Source organism: Lagenorhynchus albirostris, chromosome 11 (genome assembly GCF_949774975.1).
Source record: "Lagenorhynchus albirostris chromosome 11, mLagAlb1.1, whole genome shotgun sequence".
Taxonomy (NCBI): domain Eukaryota; kingdom Metazoa; phylum Chordata; class Mammalia; order Artiodactyla; family Delphinidae; genus Lagenorhynchus; species Lagenorhynchus albirostris.
Window position 1 is genome coordinate 71,242,087 of NC_083105.1, and position 20,807 is coordinate 71,262,893.

Here is a 20,807-nt window from a genome sequence, read left to right on the forward strand (position 1 = left end):
TTATTTAATCCTGAGAGGAATAATGTTGTTATGCTTTTCATACTTTTCACATGTAATGAAAAACACAAACTATTTTGTCTTAAAATATCATATTAAAGTTATACTTACTAAATCTTCATAATAAACTCCTTAAAAACTTTTAATTAAACTATTCTAAAAGTTTAATGCTAAACTCATTTTAAAAGTTAGGCTTGTTTTAAACATTAGGACTTAGGTAGGTAATGATAGGCCGATTTGCATAAAGCAGTAATAAGCGACTTTAACATTTATTCTCATTTGATCTATATTTGGTGAAGGTGCGGCACTGAAACACCTCAAAAGGAAAATAAAGAAAAAATATGCTATATCATTTCCAATTGAGTTGTGTATGTATAAAAGCTTTGCTGACGTTTTTATAAATGGCACTAGCACTTTCCATACCCCAGGAGAAGTTGAGGTTCTCAGTGGTCGACAGAACGCTTACAAAGCAAGTAAAGATCATGGCTCTCAGCACATTCTAGCCACAAATTAGATACGAATGCTCTCTCTATTTTCACTAAAAACCACAGCTTGGCTGAATTACAAAATGCTTCCCTTCGTATGAGGAGAGTTGAATCACATACTGGAAATTGTGATAGCACAGCTCAGGGATGTTCCAAAGTGTATATGTGGTTTACCACTTAGAAACTTCCCAAGTTTAAATCAAAAGACTTCCAAAATATAAATGCCTATTCCTTCCTTTCCACTCCCCCATGAACTAACTTTGAAAAATCAGTCCTGCAGTATAAATGAGTCTGAATTACTAAGTTGTATTAACAAATTCAGTTAATCATAATGAACAAAGAAATATGCCATAAAGTATATACAAGGTCTAGGTAAAGATTAGAGGTCATAATGGCTCTATAAAAACATCTCTTTTGTTCCATTGAAGTTCAGAATGAAGAGACAAATATGGAAGACTGGAGGAAAGCATGGCCTTTAAAGAGAATACTCTAGAAACCTGTAAGCAAAAATTAATAAATATGTATGATACATGCTATATCCATGAAAAATAAACATTTTTCTCTTTTACTTTTGGCTTCCTAGGTTAAAGAAGGAATAACTAGCAAATTCATCAGATGCAACTGCAAACTTTAACACCACCATCACCAACACACGAGCAAAAAAAAAAAAAAGAAAAAGAAAAAAAGAAAAACAGTAAGCGTTTTATAGGTGCCAGGGGCTATTATAAATACTTTACATGTGCAAATTCACTTATAACAACAACCCTGGGAAAGGGGTACTATTCTTAACTGTATTTTAGAGATGAGGACACAATAATACTGTAACTACAACCACCACTACTGCCACCACTGTTGCCGTTAATAGGATACTACTACTGCTGCTATTAATATCAATATTAAGATTGCTACTACAACTTCTGCTATTGTTACTGCCATTGCTGTAGCTACTACGAACTCCTACTAATACCTGATCTAGCTTATTAAATGCCCTTAAGATGCCTTGCAATGTGCTAACTACTTTACATATATGTTTCCTATTTAATTTTTATAAGACTCAGGGAGATATGTTTAATCTTTCCATTTTACACATAAGGAATTTTAGATTTTAAGTTAAGCTACTGGTAGAAGGCTCAATAGTTAACCTGTTTTCCCCAAGTTAAGCTGTTGCCAAAGTAGTCCTTCATGGATCAAACAATCGAACTTAGATTCACAGTTTGGTAGGTAAAAGTGGATATTTTCTCATAACAGGAAAAATACAATATGTTATATTTTCTTTCTTTCTTTCTTTAATTTTTAACCTATTTAAATGCTCAAACATAAGAAAATAGAAAGAATAGTACAATGGCCACCCATATACTAACCAGTTAGATTCAACAGTTGTAAACTTCTTGCCATATTCACTTTATCTAATTTTCTAGCTGTCTATCTATTGTTGAACCCTTAAAAAACAAATTACTGATACCATCGTAATTCATTCGTCAAAATATTAAATTGAATCTCCAAAATGGTAAAACCATTCTCTTAAATAATCACAGAACCATTTTCACACACAACATAATTAACATTAATTTCCTAATATGATCTAATATTCAAGTTAGTGTTATTTTAAGTAATGTATCAGCATTAAGTTTGCCTGAATGTAAAAAAAAATTAAAAAGACATAACTTACAAAATCTTATGAAAATGAGTATTATCATTACAAATATACATACTTAAATATATTAGGGAAATAGTTTAGGATAATTACTGAGAGGTCACCCCGTACTTATTCGATCAATGGAGATGTTGAATATCCCTGAATTTGGCTATTTTGATGGCTGAAGAGTTCAATTTTGATCAATCGGACCATTTTAAATTAAAACTCATAAGGAAGGAAATTTTCTTTTCGATGTCTACTAAGCATTTTAAATGATGGACAAAACCATCAAAGCCTTGGGTTTAGAACCCATATTTTTGAGTTGAAAGAAAACTTGAACACTGTTTAATTTATATGGTTTTTAAATTGGTTTCCATTAGCCTTAGGGTTCTGAAGACCTTCATGGATCACTTGGTAGAAAGAAGGGATCAGAATGGGATGTGTTTTGGGACAGGAAGATGTGAGATGCCCTATAGTTAAGGCTTTGGTCTCCTACACATGGTCACAAACATGGGTACAATTTTTTCAGTCAGACCAACTTTACCTTCATCTTTGATATTTATTGGGGTTCTAATTTAAATTTTCTTTGCAAAAAGAATTCTGCTGCTAAAAACCTTCTGTTGCTGTTTTTCAAAACTTCTGGTGTGGCCCAACTTCCTCATATGACAGATGAGAAGCCTGAGGCACAGATTGACTGTTTTGCCCAAGATCATATAACTTGTCAAGGGCAAAACAACAACAAAATTCCAGATCTTTAGATAAAGTTCTGTTTTAAAAACTAGTTTTTTAAAAAATTAGTTAGTTTTTTGGGAATATGAGAGCTAATGACAAAATAGTATATTTCTAGTGTGATATAGTAAATAAAACATCAAAATTGACAATGTAAAATTATAAAATAAAATTCCTAAGACACCAAAAGTTTGTTTATTTCCCCTTCTTTTTATTTTATATACACACTGTATTTTGCAAGCATAAAGAGCCAGAATAATTATTCCAGTGATGATTAAGTATGCAAGGAGTTCTATGTAAAACAAATGGGACTTTAATTTTGAATGAATTTTTGGAAATTTCTCCAAACCAGTACATTTCTGAAGAAAAAAGACTTGCTGCTATATGTGCTTAATTCCAAATATTTAACCTTATCTTTGACAAATGCTTCCTAAAGTCTAGACTCTGGGAGTCTCTGCTAGAGAATAACTTTAGCTGGCATGATCTCTGCCCTGGAAGTGTGATGATCTAGAAGATAGCAAAATAAAATAGAATAGTTAGGTGTAAGTCAAGTTTTATTAGGGTAATGAAAGGGAGGTAGAGAAAGTTCAGACAGAATGAGGGATGATAGAATTCTCTCTTTTCCAGTTAATTACCCTTAGTAGAGAAACAATTTGGGCACAGGTAGCCTGCCTTTGTGGGTTTTGTGTGGACCACAGAACTATGTCAGGGGACATTTCACATATTTCTTTCTTTCTCCCAAAATTTAAAGAGTCTTGAATTCGCGAAACACATGCAGTCTATCCTCTACTTCTGATACTATTTTGAAAAATGCTTTATCTATCCTCTTATAATTTCTTTTTTTGTCTTCGGCACTCTCATTTGCTCAAAATAATATAACTTCTCTTTGTTTCCAATATACTATGCTTAAAACTTTTCAGTCCCTTTTTTCTTAAGTCTTTTTAAAAAAAATCTCCCTTGAGAACAGCATTTCTCAATCTTGACCCTATGGATAATTTGGACCAGTTAATTCTCTGTTGTGGAGGACTGTCCTCAGCATTATGGGATATTTAGCAGCACCTGTGCTAGACAGGTGCCCGTAATACACCACTTGCCTTCAGTTGTGATAAACAAAAATGTCTCCAAATATGACCAAATTTCCCTAGGGAGAAAAATTGTTCCTGGTTTAGAACAACCATTTTAGGGCTTACATCATCTCACTGTGCCCTCTTGGTTTTCTGCTGTTTCTTCAGCTCTAATTTGATTCTTGTCTTAGTCTGGATTATGGCCTAACACTCCTTTTCTGCTGTAACCTGTTACCCCATAACTCTGGACAATCTTTATCTTCTTGTTCAATAATGACAGAGAGCCAATGAAATTGAAAAAAAAAAATGACTTCTGTTTATTACTGCTTCTCTTTCTCTCTTTTTGCATGCACAGAAGCAAAACATCTGTTCAAATTCTGTTCTTCTAGTATGAGATACATGTTTCAGATTTAAACACATTTTTGTGACATGTTCAGTAGAATTAATATTTTCTTTCAGCCTTAGGGTAAGAAATCTGTCTACTTTGGTTTTGAATGCTGTCTATACAGTCAGAACAAATGCATGTCCACACACCTGCAAACACACACACATAACCTATCTCTCTAAAGGAGATCACTAAGAACTGCCTAGAGTTTTATAGTTAGGCAATCTGAAACTCTGTAGACTCGACTTACAATGTGATGCAAAGGTTTCTAATCGTGTAGGGAGAATAAAGTAATTTGGATAACTTTGAACATAAAAAGTTCATTAAACAAGATTATAGAATAAGTTAGGAGTTGAACTGCTGTTCAACCGCTGTCTTATAGTGTTTCAAATAATGGGAGGGAGGTTATTTAAATAGTTATAGACATGAGTACCAGTCAATGGATTAGAAACAAGTGGTGAAGACCACAGGGTCTACAATCAAACCACCTTGGTTTCAAATCCTCTCTCTGCCACCAGTAAGTTGTATGACTTTAGACAAGTTACTTAACGTTTCAAATCTTGTTTCCCCACCTCAGAAATTGAGAAAAAAATCACAGTAATATGTGCTCCATAGAGGACTGCTATGAAGATCACCTGAGAAATACATGAAAAGCATTTAATCCAATGCTGGCTAAACAGCAAGCACTCAGTAAAATGTTGACTATTATTACCTCTCCATTGCCCTCAGCAAGGAAATACCTAGAATCCTTTGTCTCAAACTAGGTATCCAGTAGAGCAAGCAGTGCAAAATATCAATCATGAAAAATGAGATCTATAACCAGAAAAAAACTATCTGGCAAAAGCTTCTGAAATTTTCGATGTAGAATGATTGCTCTATTATAAAAAGTATTAGTAATAACCTACCAGATTTTGTGCCAAGAACTTTATAGGCATTCTCTCATTGAATTCTCACAAAAATTTTATGAAGTAACCAGTATTGCAAACCCAATGAAGTAACCTGAATGAAATAAGTGAATTACTAATAAAAGTTTACAGAGGGGGAAATCTGAAACTTAGAGAGGCTTAATCACTGACTCTAGATTAAGCTTAATGGAGCCTAGAGCTCTGGTTGTGGCAAAGCCTCTGAACAATTCATATGATATTTATGAATTCAAAGCAGGTATGTAAAATCTTCTAACTGAACTATAATTTTAACATTTATTTGTAAACAGAAAAAAAGGTATTATAGCAGCAATACCAGAATTAGAAAGTTTAAGAAACTCAACGTGGTTAACTAAAATAATGGCTCTGACAGGGAGAACTGTCAAATAGTTGAAGGAAAATGACTCAAAGTGGGTGTCAAAAGTTAGATAGCTCCTGAAAAAAAATTTCTGCAGATCAGGTACCACCATGAGAAAGGAATAAAATGATATATTACAAATACATATTTTTTGGTAGATAGTCTTACATCCTTTATAGAACAAAAGGGATTATAAATTAAATTGGTAAGTAAAATGACTCCGCTTTTGTATTTACTCTAAACGAGTAAGTAGCTACTGGACTGGAAAATCAAAATAGAAATCATTTTATATTTGGTCTTGAAAAATATAGGTATTTGCCATATAAATTTGACAGAATAAAAGAATGCCAGATAAGCTACTTATAAGCTTATTGTATCAAAGCTCCAAAGTTATGAAATTTGTAATTCATATATATATGTATATATACATATATATACTTAACATCAACGCATAAATTCAAGTTCAAATGAAACATTTACTGACCCTAGTTACATAACGATGTAACACTCAGTGAATATTTATTGAATAGTGAAAGAAAAAATAACATGACAGGTAAATTAGATATTTAACTTCTTAATATTTTTTCTATAATCGGTATTGTTTACTTACAACTTTAAAATTAATAGCTACATTTTAAAACTAATTAATTCAAAAGAGTTTTACATAAAGTAGGATCATAAATGTAATAGAAATGTTATTTATATATTTAAATTTTATAGGTCACTATAAATTCTTAAAAGAAATGCACATCTTCAAAAATATATAGTTACTTTTTTCCTGATAATTATATTAATATAATTGGAAAAAGTATAAAGAAAAAAATTTAAATCACACATCTTAGACATAATTAATTTGATATAGATATATTAGATATATTATAATTTTATATATATGATAGATATATTATAATTTGTTTAATTTCATAAAGCTTCAAGTTCCAAGTAGGTCAGGCTGTGAAATTTGAAACCTTATGCACGGTTGCCACATGGTGGTCAAGATCAAGAATAGCAAGCTAAACTCACAGCATGCTTGATTATTGAATATAACGTATTATTGAAGCCAAACTTGAAAATAAAAACTTAGGTTCTTAAAATTAAAAGTGTAAATTTTTATGTCTATATTCTTCATGAATTAGAGTTTCTGATATTAATTTTTAGCAATTAAAATTATTAAAACATGATGGTGACAATGACATCAGTTTTGTTAACTGTGATAGCTACCAAGTCATTTATATTTAAATTTTAAACTCATAGGGTAGCTCTGATTTATTTTGGATCAGAGTCTGTGCTTGTCTTTTGTTCCTACAAAAAGTGTAAAGGTTTTTTTGTTATTATGTGTAACACAGGCAAAATTATTTAAGTCAATACATTTTTAAGGAATTTCACATGTTCTGATTCCTTCCACTGCCAATCACCTTGGTTTCTCCAATGTTTGATCCATAATTTTCAAGATAACCCTTTCAAAAAGAATTTTGTCTCAATCCACAGTTGTCATGTTGTCGGTCCACAATTCTTTTAGTTGGGCTTCTTTGATCTCCAGTGGAATATGGACACACTTCAAAATTCCCCACCTGTAATCTTTGGGATCCAATTTCCTCAAGCAATTTACTTTAGGACCATGTTTAGGGTCAAAGGAGATGGATCTGCCTGGCACTGAATTTTAGACACCCTCTAAACATGCATTAAGTTCAAACCATATTCACTCTTAAGCTATCACACCTTAGAACAGTACAGATCGTTGGGATATGCCAATACCCAATATAAAAAGTTTGACTGTTAGGTTTTTCATAGTTTATTAGCAGCTATCTTGAAGTTCTTTCCCACAGGTCTAACACGTAGTTCTCTCAGTAAAGGAAACCACACGATTACTCTATGAGGCATTTCCAACAATGTAGGTCTGCAGAAATAGTCCCATTGGGATAGACCTCAACAGTGCCTGTGTTCGTCTTATTCACTGTTTTATACACCCTAGTGTCTATCACTATTCCTGCTGTGGTATGGGTTCAGTACTATACTTTTAAACGAACAAGTGATATTCAATAATTGAAATGTTGCCAGAATTAAATAAAATATAAAAACGATTTAAAAAACCAAAAAATTATATACTGACATATTTGCTAGTGCAATTTGAATAACAGACAAAAGCAGGCAGCAGTGTTCCTTCCTTCGAATTTGCTTTCCCCAATACCTGCCATCCCTGTTATGTTTTCATTCACTGAGCTTTAGGTTGGAAGAACCCCTCCTTCTGAGTGTTCTATTAGTGACCCCAGAAGCAATTACTAGCCATTAGGACTGGCTTCCAAAAGGTGGATCAGACCCATACAGTGTTTTACTCAAATTTGTGTGGTACATTTAGCAGTGAAGTGTGACTTTGAAGTTTGCTTTAAAAGAGAAGGAGGATGCAAGGGAAAGCTTCATAGATCTTTCTTAGGTTCAAAAGGCAGAATTAAGTTTAATAATTCAAAATACATTTCTTATCTGGGTTTTTTAATTATTTACAGAGTTAAATCAACTTGTCCATCTACAAAGTGCTAAAAATGTGTCTTTGATACTTTTACTCACTGAAGTTGCATACTTAACCAGTGAGTATGTTTTATGCCGCTGATTGTTATTATGCTTCTTATATGGTGGAATGAAGCTGAAACTGAGCCCCTGAAGCCAGAGTATGGGCTCAGAGTCAGGGTCTGCTCTGGCTTCCCTGAGGGGCAACAACCTGAACCCCTGTGGCTAACATCCACAAAAGGAAGGAGTATAGTTGGTGATGACCAAAGTCTTTTACATTGTTATGACCTAATGTAATAATTATTTCTTAATTAGTCTTTCAGTGGTTTACTTTTCTCTTTTTTCAAGTCATGGGTCTCTTTTATCTTATTTCTCTCTTTTTTTGTCTTTTTCTCTCTCCTCCTCCTCCCCCCGCACCTCTCTCTTTCTTTCTCTTCTTTCCATCCCTCCATCCCTTCCTTCCTTCCTTCATTTCTTTTTTTGAAATGTTTATTTACGTCAATCAACATAAAGTAACTTATTTTAAAGAACATAAAGAGGCTCCACATATGAAGTTTCAGCTTAACTTAGGGTAAGTTATACCTCAAATCTATTTTCAGAGACTCTACTGCAGCTATAAGTAACTACTTGTATAAACTATGCTTGTTGCATTTTAGAAAATATTCAATATATAATATCAAGCAAATTCAAAAGTCTACTTTTTTAAAATAAAATCTCTGTTTAGCTCACTTCTTTTCTTCAAATGAGTAAAAACTGAGTGGTATTTGCTTTTCTTGCAAAACAAAACACAATTTGAAGAAATTATTAAAGACAATGGTGCCAAATTTATTAATGTTGGGCATTCTTATAATTAAGCACATCAAAATAGATATATAAAGAAAAAATATCACATGGTATAATGTTAAAATCATTCTCTACAAATTCCCAGTTGTTTATTTTTAAAGTATAAATTTGTTTCAGAAACTGAAAGACAGTAGATTCACTGTAGATGTACAGTTTTAGCTAGATTTGTTAGATTAAAAAGAAAAAAACTGGAATTACAGTTAACATATAGAAGGCACAAACATTGATACTGTATTGATAATTGTTCTATGAATCTATCTAATAAAAATTTAAGAATAAATGTTCCCATCTAGTTAAAAACAATCTTAACCTGACTGAAAACTTGTTTTGGCTTTTTAAAGTGGAAAGTTCTAGAAGAATTTTTTTGAAAGAGTTAGACAATTTGAAAACATAATATTCTAATAGATACATATCAAACTTCAGAGTTCATAGGACTTGAAAATCTTAAATACTGAGTTAATTCAAACTTTTATTAAAAATTGACTTCTAAAATTAGAATTAAAGTTTTCTTGACTAAGCATATGTTCTAAATAGGTCTTTAGGTTCCTAAATGATTGCCTTTCTAAAGAACAGACTGGAAGAAGAAGTGATCAATTTGCCCTTTAAATACACTGTAATTTAGGTAGCCCTATCAGTGCAACAAGTGTGTTCCTATGCAAGTTGTTATACTTGCGTTACTTCCCAGTCTTTTTCCTCTATTTTCATTTCTATACAATGATACCACTATGCTTAATTATAGGACTTGTATCATGTAAGCTTTCTTATTCTTAAAATACAGCCATTTAACCCTTTTAAAAATTGCATGGACTAGTTCTCCAAACCCTCCCACATATATAGCTTGTCTATTTCTTACCCTCAAAGAATAAAATAAATGCCATAAAGTCATCACTATAACAAAGGATAAGTTCTGTGCTCTTACTTAGTTTAAAATGAATGTGAAGGCACTTAGAACCTATAGTACAGATATAATGAGGCAGAGTACACATTAATATAAAAATTGTATTATAATAAAGAGGAAGTGGACCTAAAGCACAATGAATATTTATTGATTAATATCGCTACCAAAATCCTCAGGGCTAGCCATTTTTAGAAAGGTTCAGGAATATTACAATTAATATAAGGAGACCCATAAAAAAATTTTACCTGTTTTCCAGTCTCATGTACATGATTATGGTAATAGCAGGTGCAATGCAGACACATGGGGGGTGTTGGGATGTTAATAAGATGAAAAATAAAACACATACCATAAAATTCCGCTGGTAATGAATGTTCTCTTTGTTAAAGTCGATCACATAGCCATTGAAGGACCAAACAAATGTGAGATCCAGTGCAGGATCAAAGGAAGCAGCACACTGCATGGTTGCATTTTCTCCAACAGTGATATCGGCATTAATTGGAGCCAATATAATTCGTGTGGGATCTATACATTTTTAAATAAAGGAGTAAACCACAATTCAAAAAAATATGAGACACCATATTATCTAGTACATTAAAAAATAAAAATCAATATAGTTGAAATCTCTGTGCAAAACAATAAGATGTTTACAAATTTAAATTCCAAGAATAGTTTCATCAAACAAGAGATTTGCACAGAAGGCTTTTGAAATGGAAACATCAAAACGTGGATTGTCTTATAAGCTTAGTGCTGAATCATGCCTTATAGTACATTAGAAATTAAGCACTGTCAAACTTAAAAAAAAAAAGTAAAGTTAATCAAATGGTTTCCTACCTGTGATAACAAGAGTCCCAGTGCTATTAGCCTTCCCTTTATTATTTTCTACAAAGCATGTATAGACACCTCCATCATTCCTTGTAATGTTATTGATTTCCAAGCTGCCATCTTCCCAAATGACTATTCTATTGAAATGAAAGAAGTACATATTTCACAAAATTAATTTAATGAAATACGTTACTATTCTATGTCTTAGATTAAAAACACTAACATCTTAGTATCATTAAAGTTTTACATAAATTGCTTGACAGAGACTTTTTTCAAGATGAAACATTCTAGCCTTTGTTTAGAATATTCTTTCTCAGCATCAAGTTTTTTTGGAAAACCACCTTCATCTTTTTCTTGGACTTATCACAGTAATCTCGAACTGTCCTCCTGCTGCCAACCTTGCCTCTACACGGTTTCTTTTCCCACATGTCAGCCAGACATGAAGACATACACCACATAAGTAATACAATGTCACTCTTTGGCTCAGTGATGTCACTCTACAGCTCAGAAGCCTCCAGTGAGTTTTCCATCTCATGCATAGTAAAAGCCACAGCCCTTGGTTTGCCCTTTTAGGCCCTGGTCGTTTTCACAATCTGTTTCTCACAACCTTCAGGGTTTTGCACAGTGGCACCTTCAGTAAAGCTTTGTCTGATAAATTCTAGTTAGTATGGCATGCACACACCCACCCATGGCACTGCTGCTGTCCTGGCATTCCCCATGATATCCCTCTTCCCAGATTTTTCTTCCTAACACATATTTCATCAGACATACTTCAGCTTTACTTGTTAATCTATCCTTGCATTAGATGGTAGCATCCTGATGTCAGGAATTTGTATCTGCTTTGTTTGTGGCCCCATCTCAAGGTAACATATTCATTAACGTATACAATCATTAGGAAAAAACAAAAAACTATGTTCCAGGAATTCCTTAAGGAGTGAGACATGAAACAATGAGTAGGCACTTGATCAACCTGTTTTTGAATGTATGAACTACATAGAGTTTAACTGAAGCAGTGGCTCTCTACATACCACCATAAAATGACTTTTAAACCACTGTGAGACAGACTTAGATCAGTCATAGGCCTGAAAGAAGTGAGCCCAGATCTTCCAGGAACATGACCCCAGGACTTCAGCCTTGGTAGTTAGAATGGACTGTCATTTCCACAGCCACAGAGGAATACAAACATATTTTAATTTTAGGAAATTTCAAAGAATGATATTGTAAAATCTACCTAGTAAAAGCTTCTGTAACAGATTACTTTTAGGAAATTCTTCTATGAACAGAAACTAAATCTTTCATACTAATAGAACTTAAATGTATTCCCTCTGCCTGTCTGCCTCTTCCTTGGAGTCAGGAGACCGAAAACTCATTATTTGTAACCTTATTATACCTAACTCTTACATATAATTTATATTACATTAATATTACATATATTATGATATATTACATATAATTTATATATTTATTATATAACTTTACTATATAATGCCTTGCACTTACATTCAATATTGGATTGCCTGTCATTGGATTTTATTTTATTTTTAAATTTTTGATATTCTTTTCCATTATGGTTTACTACAGAATATTGACTATCCCGTGCTTTACAGTAGGACCTTATTGTGTATCCATCCTATATATAATATTTTGCATCTGCTGATCCCAAACTCCCCATCCATCCCCCCACATCTCCTTCCCCCTTGGCAACCACACGTCTGTTCTCTATGTCTGTGAATGTGTTTCTGTTCTGTAAATAAGTTCATTTGTGTCATATTTTCGATTTCACATACAAGTGACATTATATAGTATCTTTCTCTTTTTCACTTATTTCATTTAGTATGATAATCTCTAGGCCCATCCATATTACTGCAAATGGCATTATTTCATTCTTCTGTATGGCTGAGTAATATTCCATTGTATATATATACTACATCTTTATCCATTTATCTGTCAATGGACATTTAGGTTGCTTCCATGTCTTGGCTATTGTAAATAATGCTGTATGAACATTGGGGTGCATGTATCTTTTCAAATTATAGTTTTGTCTGGATATATGCTCAGGATTGGGATTGCTGCATCATACGGAAACTCTATTTTTAGTTTTTTGAGGAACCTCCACACCCTCAAAAGGGTGGAGTTTTGCCACGCTTTTGGGTGTGGCAAAGGGTGTAGGAGGGTTGCCTTTTCTCCACACCCTCTCCAGCATTTACTATTTGTAGAGTTTTTAATGATGGCCATTCTGATCAGTGTAAGTGGTACCTCATTGTAGTTTTGATTTGCATTTCTCTAATAATTAGCAATGCTGAACATCTTTTCATTTGCCTATTGGCCATCTGTATGTCTTCTTTGGAGAAATGTCTATTTAGATCTGATTTTTACTTTCCTTAAATATATAATTTCCAAAACCTTAATTTATCTCTGAAGCTTTGTACAAACACATGCCAACAATTCTCCATATATTCCATTTTAAGAGCAGAGCTTCATAAAGGACAATTACTACATACATACTTTATTAATAAAAATCTCCATATAAGAAAACACCAAAAATTTCACCAATAATATATTCCATAATTTCCTTGCTCGTCTTTAACTCTCCAGTTCCAACTTAAGCTCATTTCAGAATACTTTTTACTTATTGAAGAAATAATGTAATAGCATAATATAAACATAAAAGTAATTATTTGATATTGTGGAAGCTATGCCAATGTCCCTCTATGTTCTCACTGTGAGGAGTGTAACTGATCCACAGCTCTAGCTGCTGCACTCAGAAATCCATCACTGTGTTTGAGCCAAAACAACACTTTCCACAGGTTGCTCTCAGCCAATGACTGAGTCCAGGAGGAATTTTAAGACTGCATATTCCAGGTAGACATCAGGCTCCTCTGATGGGCATTTTTAGCTGGAACGCTTTCCAGTGGTCTTACCACACTCTAGTAAATTGCACTGCAGTCCATTTCTACCCAACCTTTCTTCCTTCCTTCCCTTTCCCTTTCATTTGGAAGCAGACCTGAATCTCAGCTGGCTGTCCCAGGCTTCACCAAGAGTCTTCTCTGTTTTCCTTCCTAGGCATTGCCATTAATAAATCTCTTGCATGGCTAATCCCGCATTGTCATCTTCTTCTCATAGAACTCATATTAACACAGTACTAACATTAATGTCTCATTTTTTCTCACTAAGCTCTAGTGTAAGTCCTTAGCCAATTTTCCACCCCCACCCCATTTACTTATTTTGTACGTAAAGCAATGAAAATTATCATCAAGTTGCAATGGAAACAACAATAGCAACAATTAATCTTTCTAAAACCCACATTATATTCTTAGTTTTCTCATATATATTAGCTCTCAATTGATCATTGTCGTCTTTAAAGGGTATACTTCCTTGTGTTGTTCAGCTCACCTACACTTTCAGATACTTTGTCCATGACATTATAATTAATTTCAGTAAGAGTATTTAGGGAACTTGATGGTTTTGAATAATGATCCATATTCTAAAGTCAATGTAGTTAAATTATCAGAATCTTATCCTTATTTTCAGATTAGATCATATAGATAAACAGTCAAACAAGCCAGGAACCATCTGGTCTTTAATAAAGTAGTCACTTATTGTTGCCAAAATTATTCCAGTATAACCTCCATCTTATTTGTTAATGTTTAAAGCACACCAACTCTGGGGTAGAAAAGAATCTTGGAGAGACTCTCATATAAAAGGCTCAGATAAAGACCATTTTAGAGTTGATAGCAGTCCATTGGTTATAAATGAACAACTACAAAGAAATTCTGTTGGAGGATGCATATCATTTTAACCTTAAATAAAATCATACAATTGAGAACTTAATTACAACTTATCAAGATTTATGTTTCCTCTCTCCTGATTGCAAGTACTTCATATGCCATTTTACAAACCATTTACCAGGCACAGAGATAACTTAATAATGTGGAACAGTTTTTTAGGTAATTATATTAATCAGAATGAGATTATAGTTATGCTCAAAGACAGTTATTCAGTTACTCCTTAATATTATTTTCAACAGAAATGTTTCTCTAAAAGTAATTATTAGTTTAACTTTTCTTAATACATACTATTTTATAACATTCAAACTTATTTTTACATGAAATACCAAATCTATAATAAAGAGATACTTAAATAATCTGAGCTACTAATGGGTTAACATAGTGAGCAAAAATTAGATTTATAGACTCTTTCATCAAAAGGTCATACAATTTGATTCAAATACTTTAAAAATATTGACAGGACTAGAATAATAAGGTTTTAGGAGCTAGACTTTTCTTTTTTTGAACACATGTTTGTATTTAGGAAAAACAAATCCATGAAGCATGGTTCTGAGATATTTGTGGTTGCAGAGGCCCATGGCATGGGTCCTCATCAGAATCAGAGCAAGATTCTTTTCATTAAGGAGAGAGAGCTAATAGTGCAGCCAACAGGGAATGCTATGCTCTAGGCTGTTGCAGTAGTGAATACCTAAAATTGGAACTACCTTATGATCATGGTCTGCATCACTCATTATCTGACTGCTAAAGCTTCAACCCTGTATTGCACAGATTGACTTTTCCTTTAACACTGATTCTTCTAGTATCATTTTGTTAAAGTGTTAATAAATCTTAGTCAGACATATTACCTGTAGAATTTAATGTATTCAGGGAAGCAGCTGCTGTCCTTGCACACCCCTCCCCAACCACAGCTTTGTCTCATGCACAACCATACTTGTGATTATCCTAGTAAGAAAACTGTGTTGCCATGTGTTCATTCCATATCAGCATGGCACAAGTTCAAGTTCTGGCTTGGAGATTACTGATACATTTTCAGAAGGTCACTTTAAACTTTCCAGGCTTTAGATACATCAAAACAGAGATAACACCCACCTTACATCCTTTACTGGATTACTGTAAAGATTTATCTTTTATACTTTTGCTAGAATATTTTTTTAAAGGCAAAAACTACTTTTTTCCTCCCTTATTTAAGCCTTTAGACAGATTTCTACTACTCTTAGATGAAGCCACAGAAAATGTTGTTACTAATGACCTGGCTTACTATGCGTCATCCCTTAAAACTGTTCTCCATTTTATTCTAAAGACAGCCATGTTGGTTTTAGTTCTTACATTCCTTATACATCCTCTGCTCTCTGCCTTAGGGCCTTTGCACATGCTGTGCTCCCTGCTTGAAATATTTGCTGCTCCCCAACCTTCACATCCCAATTCTCCTATTTCCCAACATTCCTTCTCCCCATAGATAGTTAGGAAGATTAGAAGTTCCTGTTCACTTCAGAAGAGGGAAGAGGTGATTTGTACTTTAAAATCACCTTTTATTTCCCTACTGAAATATTTAATAGGTTAATTGCATAAAATTAAATCAAATATGAATGGCTATAGAAGCCCTTGTTAGGGGAAAAATTATAAAGACCCTATTTTATTTCCCATTGTTAATTAGTTTTGTGGCCTTGGGCAATTTGTCACAAACCTCTGGGCCTCAATTTTTAAAATTCCTTATAAACTCTAGAAGTCTAAAAATTGAATTCTGTTTATAATAGATACTGACAGTGATGGGTATTTCTGTTTACCTTAGAGCTGTGATATCTTCTGGGGAGAAAAGTTAGAACAAAAATTATTTACACTATGAATATGAAAACAAGTTCTCTACAAAGTAAACTTTCCCAAGTACTGAGTTGCAATCTGATTTCTAGTTTCTGGACTGACCTGCTGCTATTGACAAGCCACTCTGTACCTTTACTCCATAAAAATTTTGGTTTGGGTGCAGCTTTAGGTTTGCATTCAATTATAACTCTTCCTCCTTTAGCAGCCAGGATCTTTTTCTTCATAGGATTCATTTCAAAAGTTGGAGCCAAAGCTAAAAGAAAGTAAACTATTATTTGTCTCTTTTGCTAAAAAAAGAAACAGAAGTTTCTTCTATACTATAGCATCTTTTATTCCCTTTTGATTAATAATCAATAGAAAAGATTAATCTCACCAAATGTTATCAGCAATGACCAACAGACATTCCATGCCTAATAATAATAATTGTTTTCTTTTATTTAAAACTTTATTGAGGTATATTTTACTTATCAAAAATTTACCCATTTTAAATGTATAATTCTTGGTGATAACTGAATTAATTATTACACATTTAAGTTGTAATCAAATGCTGTATGAATATTTACCTTGAAGGTAATACCTAATTCAAGTGTCTTGACTCAGTTGCGCAAGAGAAGTTAAGTGAAAGGATAGAGGAAATTGAGCAATTATTAATATTGACACATATTCATAATCCGTAATCATAGTCACACTTTGAATGAACTGTCCCCAGCTTACGGATGAAAGAACTGATACCTATTAAGATTATATAATTTGCCAAAGGTGCCACAGGCAGTAAGGTATAAAATGGGATTTACATTTGAATCTAGATCTGTCTGATTTGCAAGCATGCTCTTTTCAATAAACAATATGACTCCTCCTTCATTATACAAACATTTATTGAGTACCAACTGCATGAAGACACTATGAGATGCCTTAATAAACAGAGAGACCCCTGCCTTCAGGACCAACCTACAAACAGTTATGGGAATGATGTTTTCAATTAATTGAGAAGTACATAATGCACCTGTAGCTCATCCTTACTTCAAAGTACAGATCAATAATTATGAAAACATGCTATAGAGTCTCAAAAAATATTACTCTCTTGATGATATGCTCTAATTTTCTTTAGTGTCCCCACATCTAGCTCATTTCTCAATCTCTTTGTCATTTTGCAGACTCCAGGGGGATTCCATCTTTTTATTTCCACACATCCCAATCATCTATAAAATTGTCCTTTCTGGGGGCTTTTCTAGGCCTAAGTATATCTTTATCCAGGTCTTGACCCTTCATCATCTAGTCCCATGATTCTCAAATTTTATTTGTGCATCATAATCATCTGAGGATCTTGGTAAAATGCTATTTAATAGATCTGGGGTGGATCTGATATTCAGCACTTCTAACAAGCTCTGAAGAACACACTTTTTATAAAAATGATTTAGGTTATCCCATTGTTCTTTTAGTCTGAGTTTTTATAATTGGAAATAAATAAGTAAACAACCAACTGTGTTGTACACCTAACACAGCATGTGGTATTTTGTATAGGCTAAATAAATATTGTGGGTGACATATTGCTTATAAAATATGAGAGAAATTTTCATCGGATTATATTTATCTAGAAAGTCTAAATTTATCTAGAAAATAAGACTAAATTTATCTAGAAAATAAGACTTTTTTCCGAATCTGTTCAGTCTTAATAAAATCGTTGATTTGGTGCAGTCATTTAAATGACCCATGCTTACCTAATGTTTGAATTTCTAGTGACAGAATCTAGACCATGTTCATGTATACATACATATATATATATTTTTTTTCTTTTGTTCTTTATTGAGCCTATTACAGACTAGTATCTGGTGCAGAGTAAGCACTCAATAATCATTTGGTGGATGAATAAATGAATTAACTAAATAACTCAGGAAAGAAGAGAGAGAAACACTGTTCCTAAAGGTAATAAACAAAAATAGATTGAAACAAATATAAAGATGGTCAGGAATTAATCTCAGTCTCAAAATGATCAATTTGCTTAATTACTGCCTTAATAGATTAATGATTGCAAGATTTAGGTTTGAAGACAGAAATATTTTTCAGTCTGAGCTGTTAAATTTTCATTTTCTCTTGTAATATATAACAATTAACAAGAACTTTTAACAGAAAACAAAAGCATTTACATTTGGAAGGAATTGAAATTCACCTCATATCTTCTCTAAGAGTCAAAATGATTTTACTGCACTTCATACCAAAGTGATAGGGTATGAAGCCTAAGCCTAAATGTTTCCTTGATACCCAAAGAAACTAGATTAAATATATTAGCAAGGAATTTTGACTTTAGGGGGAAGAAATGGAATATGATACTCAGCATTATAAGAAGAGGCAGGAAAAGTTAAAATCAAGAAGGCCTCAACTCTTTTTAAAGATAGCTTTCTTTAATACTTTCTTATAACTGTCTTAGTGTCTTTCATGTTCTTTTAGTGTCACTCAATTTGCAGTGATACCAATGTTTTAAAAAATTTCCCTTTGGTGTCTCAAGAATAAAAGAGACTGCACTGAGTCATTGTTTTATCTTTTCAGTAATCATTTCTAGCAGAGAAATCCTGCCCACCTGATTCATTACTTACAATATTACTAAACTTGGTGACAGCCACTTCAAATAGTATGAAAAGGACATGATAGTATGAAAAGGACATGATACTTTTAATTAAAGTAGTTGTAATGAAAATAAGAAGAAAGTAAAAAATCTCAGAGATTTATGGGATAAAAATGAGAAATTTAATAGATGTAATGGGGGGAAAGTATGTAGTAGATTGTGTCATTCTTTAGAACAGTAAATATTTCAGGAGGAGATGATGTGAATGAGTGAGAAATAATGAATTAGGTTTCAGACATGCTGAGTTTGGGATATCTGTGAAGTTACCCAGATGACCATTTCTACCAAGAAGCTTTTATAGTGAGCTTGAAGCTGAGGATAAAATTCTGGGCCAGATGTATAAATTAAGGGGTCCTTGATAGTTAATGGGCAAAGAAGAAGATATCATCCAGGTTTTTTTAAAAAATTTAAAAATAATAATAATTGAGGAATAATATTATAAAATACATGAAAGAATGAGTAAGAAAATGGAATGCAACCAGAGGAATGGAAATCTAGAAGAGAGCAAGATTTCCAACTGAGCAGGGAAGGGGTAAAAAGGAAAATGAAGGCGATCAAGACAAAATAATCTGGGAGGTATCAGAGCATGGCATCACCAAGGACAAAAGAGAGGAGAATTCAAGAGGAAAGCATGACCAGAAAGAGAGGCAGCCTGAGGATATGCACACACACTCACACGCACACACACACACACACACACACACAGACACACACATGCACACGAAGAAAGGATGTCTGTTGAGGGCAGAGATAAAGGGATTATTTTGGGACAAGATACATCGTCCTCTGGATAAAGAGTATCAAAAGGACAAGTGTAGTAAAGATTCAGATAGTTTTGAAGAGGGATGGGAGGTTGAAATATTTTATTTCAGTGTTTTTCAATTTTCATGGAGAAGTAAGAAAGTAATATGAAAGTAGGAGTGAGTGTGGGGTAAGGGGATTGAGGAATGTCTCGAAGGTTTTCAATAGCAATTTTAATCCAGGGACCCAGGGACTGATAAAGCTACCAAGTGCTAAACACTCATCTGAGGCTGGCTCACAGGCATTGCGGAAGCATCAATCTTCACTATGTGATGTCCTGGCAGTGTTTAGCTGCCCAAACATAGGAGAGAACAAGACATAAAAATTGGCAGGTGTAAAGTTTGCTTTACCATTAAAAAAGTCTTAAAAACCTTTATACTCCATGTTGCCTCCAATTTATTTACTGTTCATGAATGAAAGGAAAATAATAATATCATTCTATTTCAAACCACATTTTAGAAATGTTTAACTTCTAATTCAAGAAAGTAATGTGAAATTAAATATAATCTGTATATAATGAAGGATCATTTTAACATGTTGCTTTCTTGCTGATTGTTAACAGAAACCAGAAATAATACTGACCCAAGATCTTCAACTCCGCGTTTGCATAAATGGCTCCATGTGTATTTTCAGCTATGCACTGATACATGCCAGCATTTTCAAAGGTCACGTCATACAGTCTCAATTCCCCTCTATGATACTGGAAAGAACACAAAGTGAAACACATTTTCTTGATAGACTTTAATAGAAATGGTTTCATTTGGGTTTGGGCTTGGTTGTCTTTCCATTTAGGTACATTATTTTTGCCCCCACTGTTAACTAAGTCTAGTGGAGTAGGGTTTTCATGGTATGGGGAAGTAAAACCCACTTACCATGCCCAGTGGCTCTTGTTCTATTCATCCTACAGAGAAGAGAGTCCACCTTTTTCCCTCTTGGCCCAGCTGGGAGATTACAGTGGGAAGGTAGAGAAGGACCCCACTGCTGCTACTTGTCCCCAGGGCTAAAGGTAGGACCTTCATTCTTACCTCTGTTTCTGTGGGGTCAGGGAAACAGTGGCAAGAAAAAGAGGACAATATCAGGTAGTAGAGATGGATGCATAGGAAGAGGGTGAAAAGTGGAACAAAGGAAACAATAAGGA

The 20,807-nt window shown here is 33.4% G+C and overlaps 1 protein-coding gene and 1 non-coding gene across 2 annotated transcripts in view; both read right to left on the reverse strand.

Annotated features, from left to right (window-relative positions):
* The window catches only part of CNTN1 (contactin 1), a 229,815-nt gene that overhangs the window by 112,307 nt on the left and 96,701 nt on the right, over positions 1–20,807 (reverse strand). The window contains exons 11-14 of the mRNA XM_060166540.1: positions 20,252–20,369; positions 16,351–16,501; positions 10,652–10,779; positions 10,167–10,342 (exon numbers count right to left, since the gene is read on the reverse strand). Of these exons, the coding sequence (XP_060022523.1) occupies positions 10,167–10,342; positions 10,652–10,779; positions 16,351–16,501; positions 20,252–20,369 (573 nt within the window). The remainder of the gene's footprint in view (positions 1–10,166; positions 10,343–10,651; positions 10,780–16,350; positions 16,502–20,251; positions 20,370–20,807) is intronic.
* On the reverse strand, positions 7,378–7,508 carry LOC132530110 (small nucleolar RNA SNORA18). The gene has a single exon (XR_009543668.1). It is a non-coding gene; the product is annotated as a small nucleolar RNA SNORA18 (small nucleolar RNA).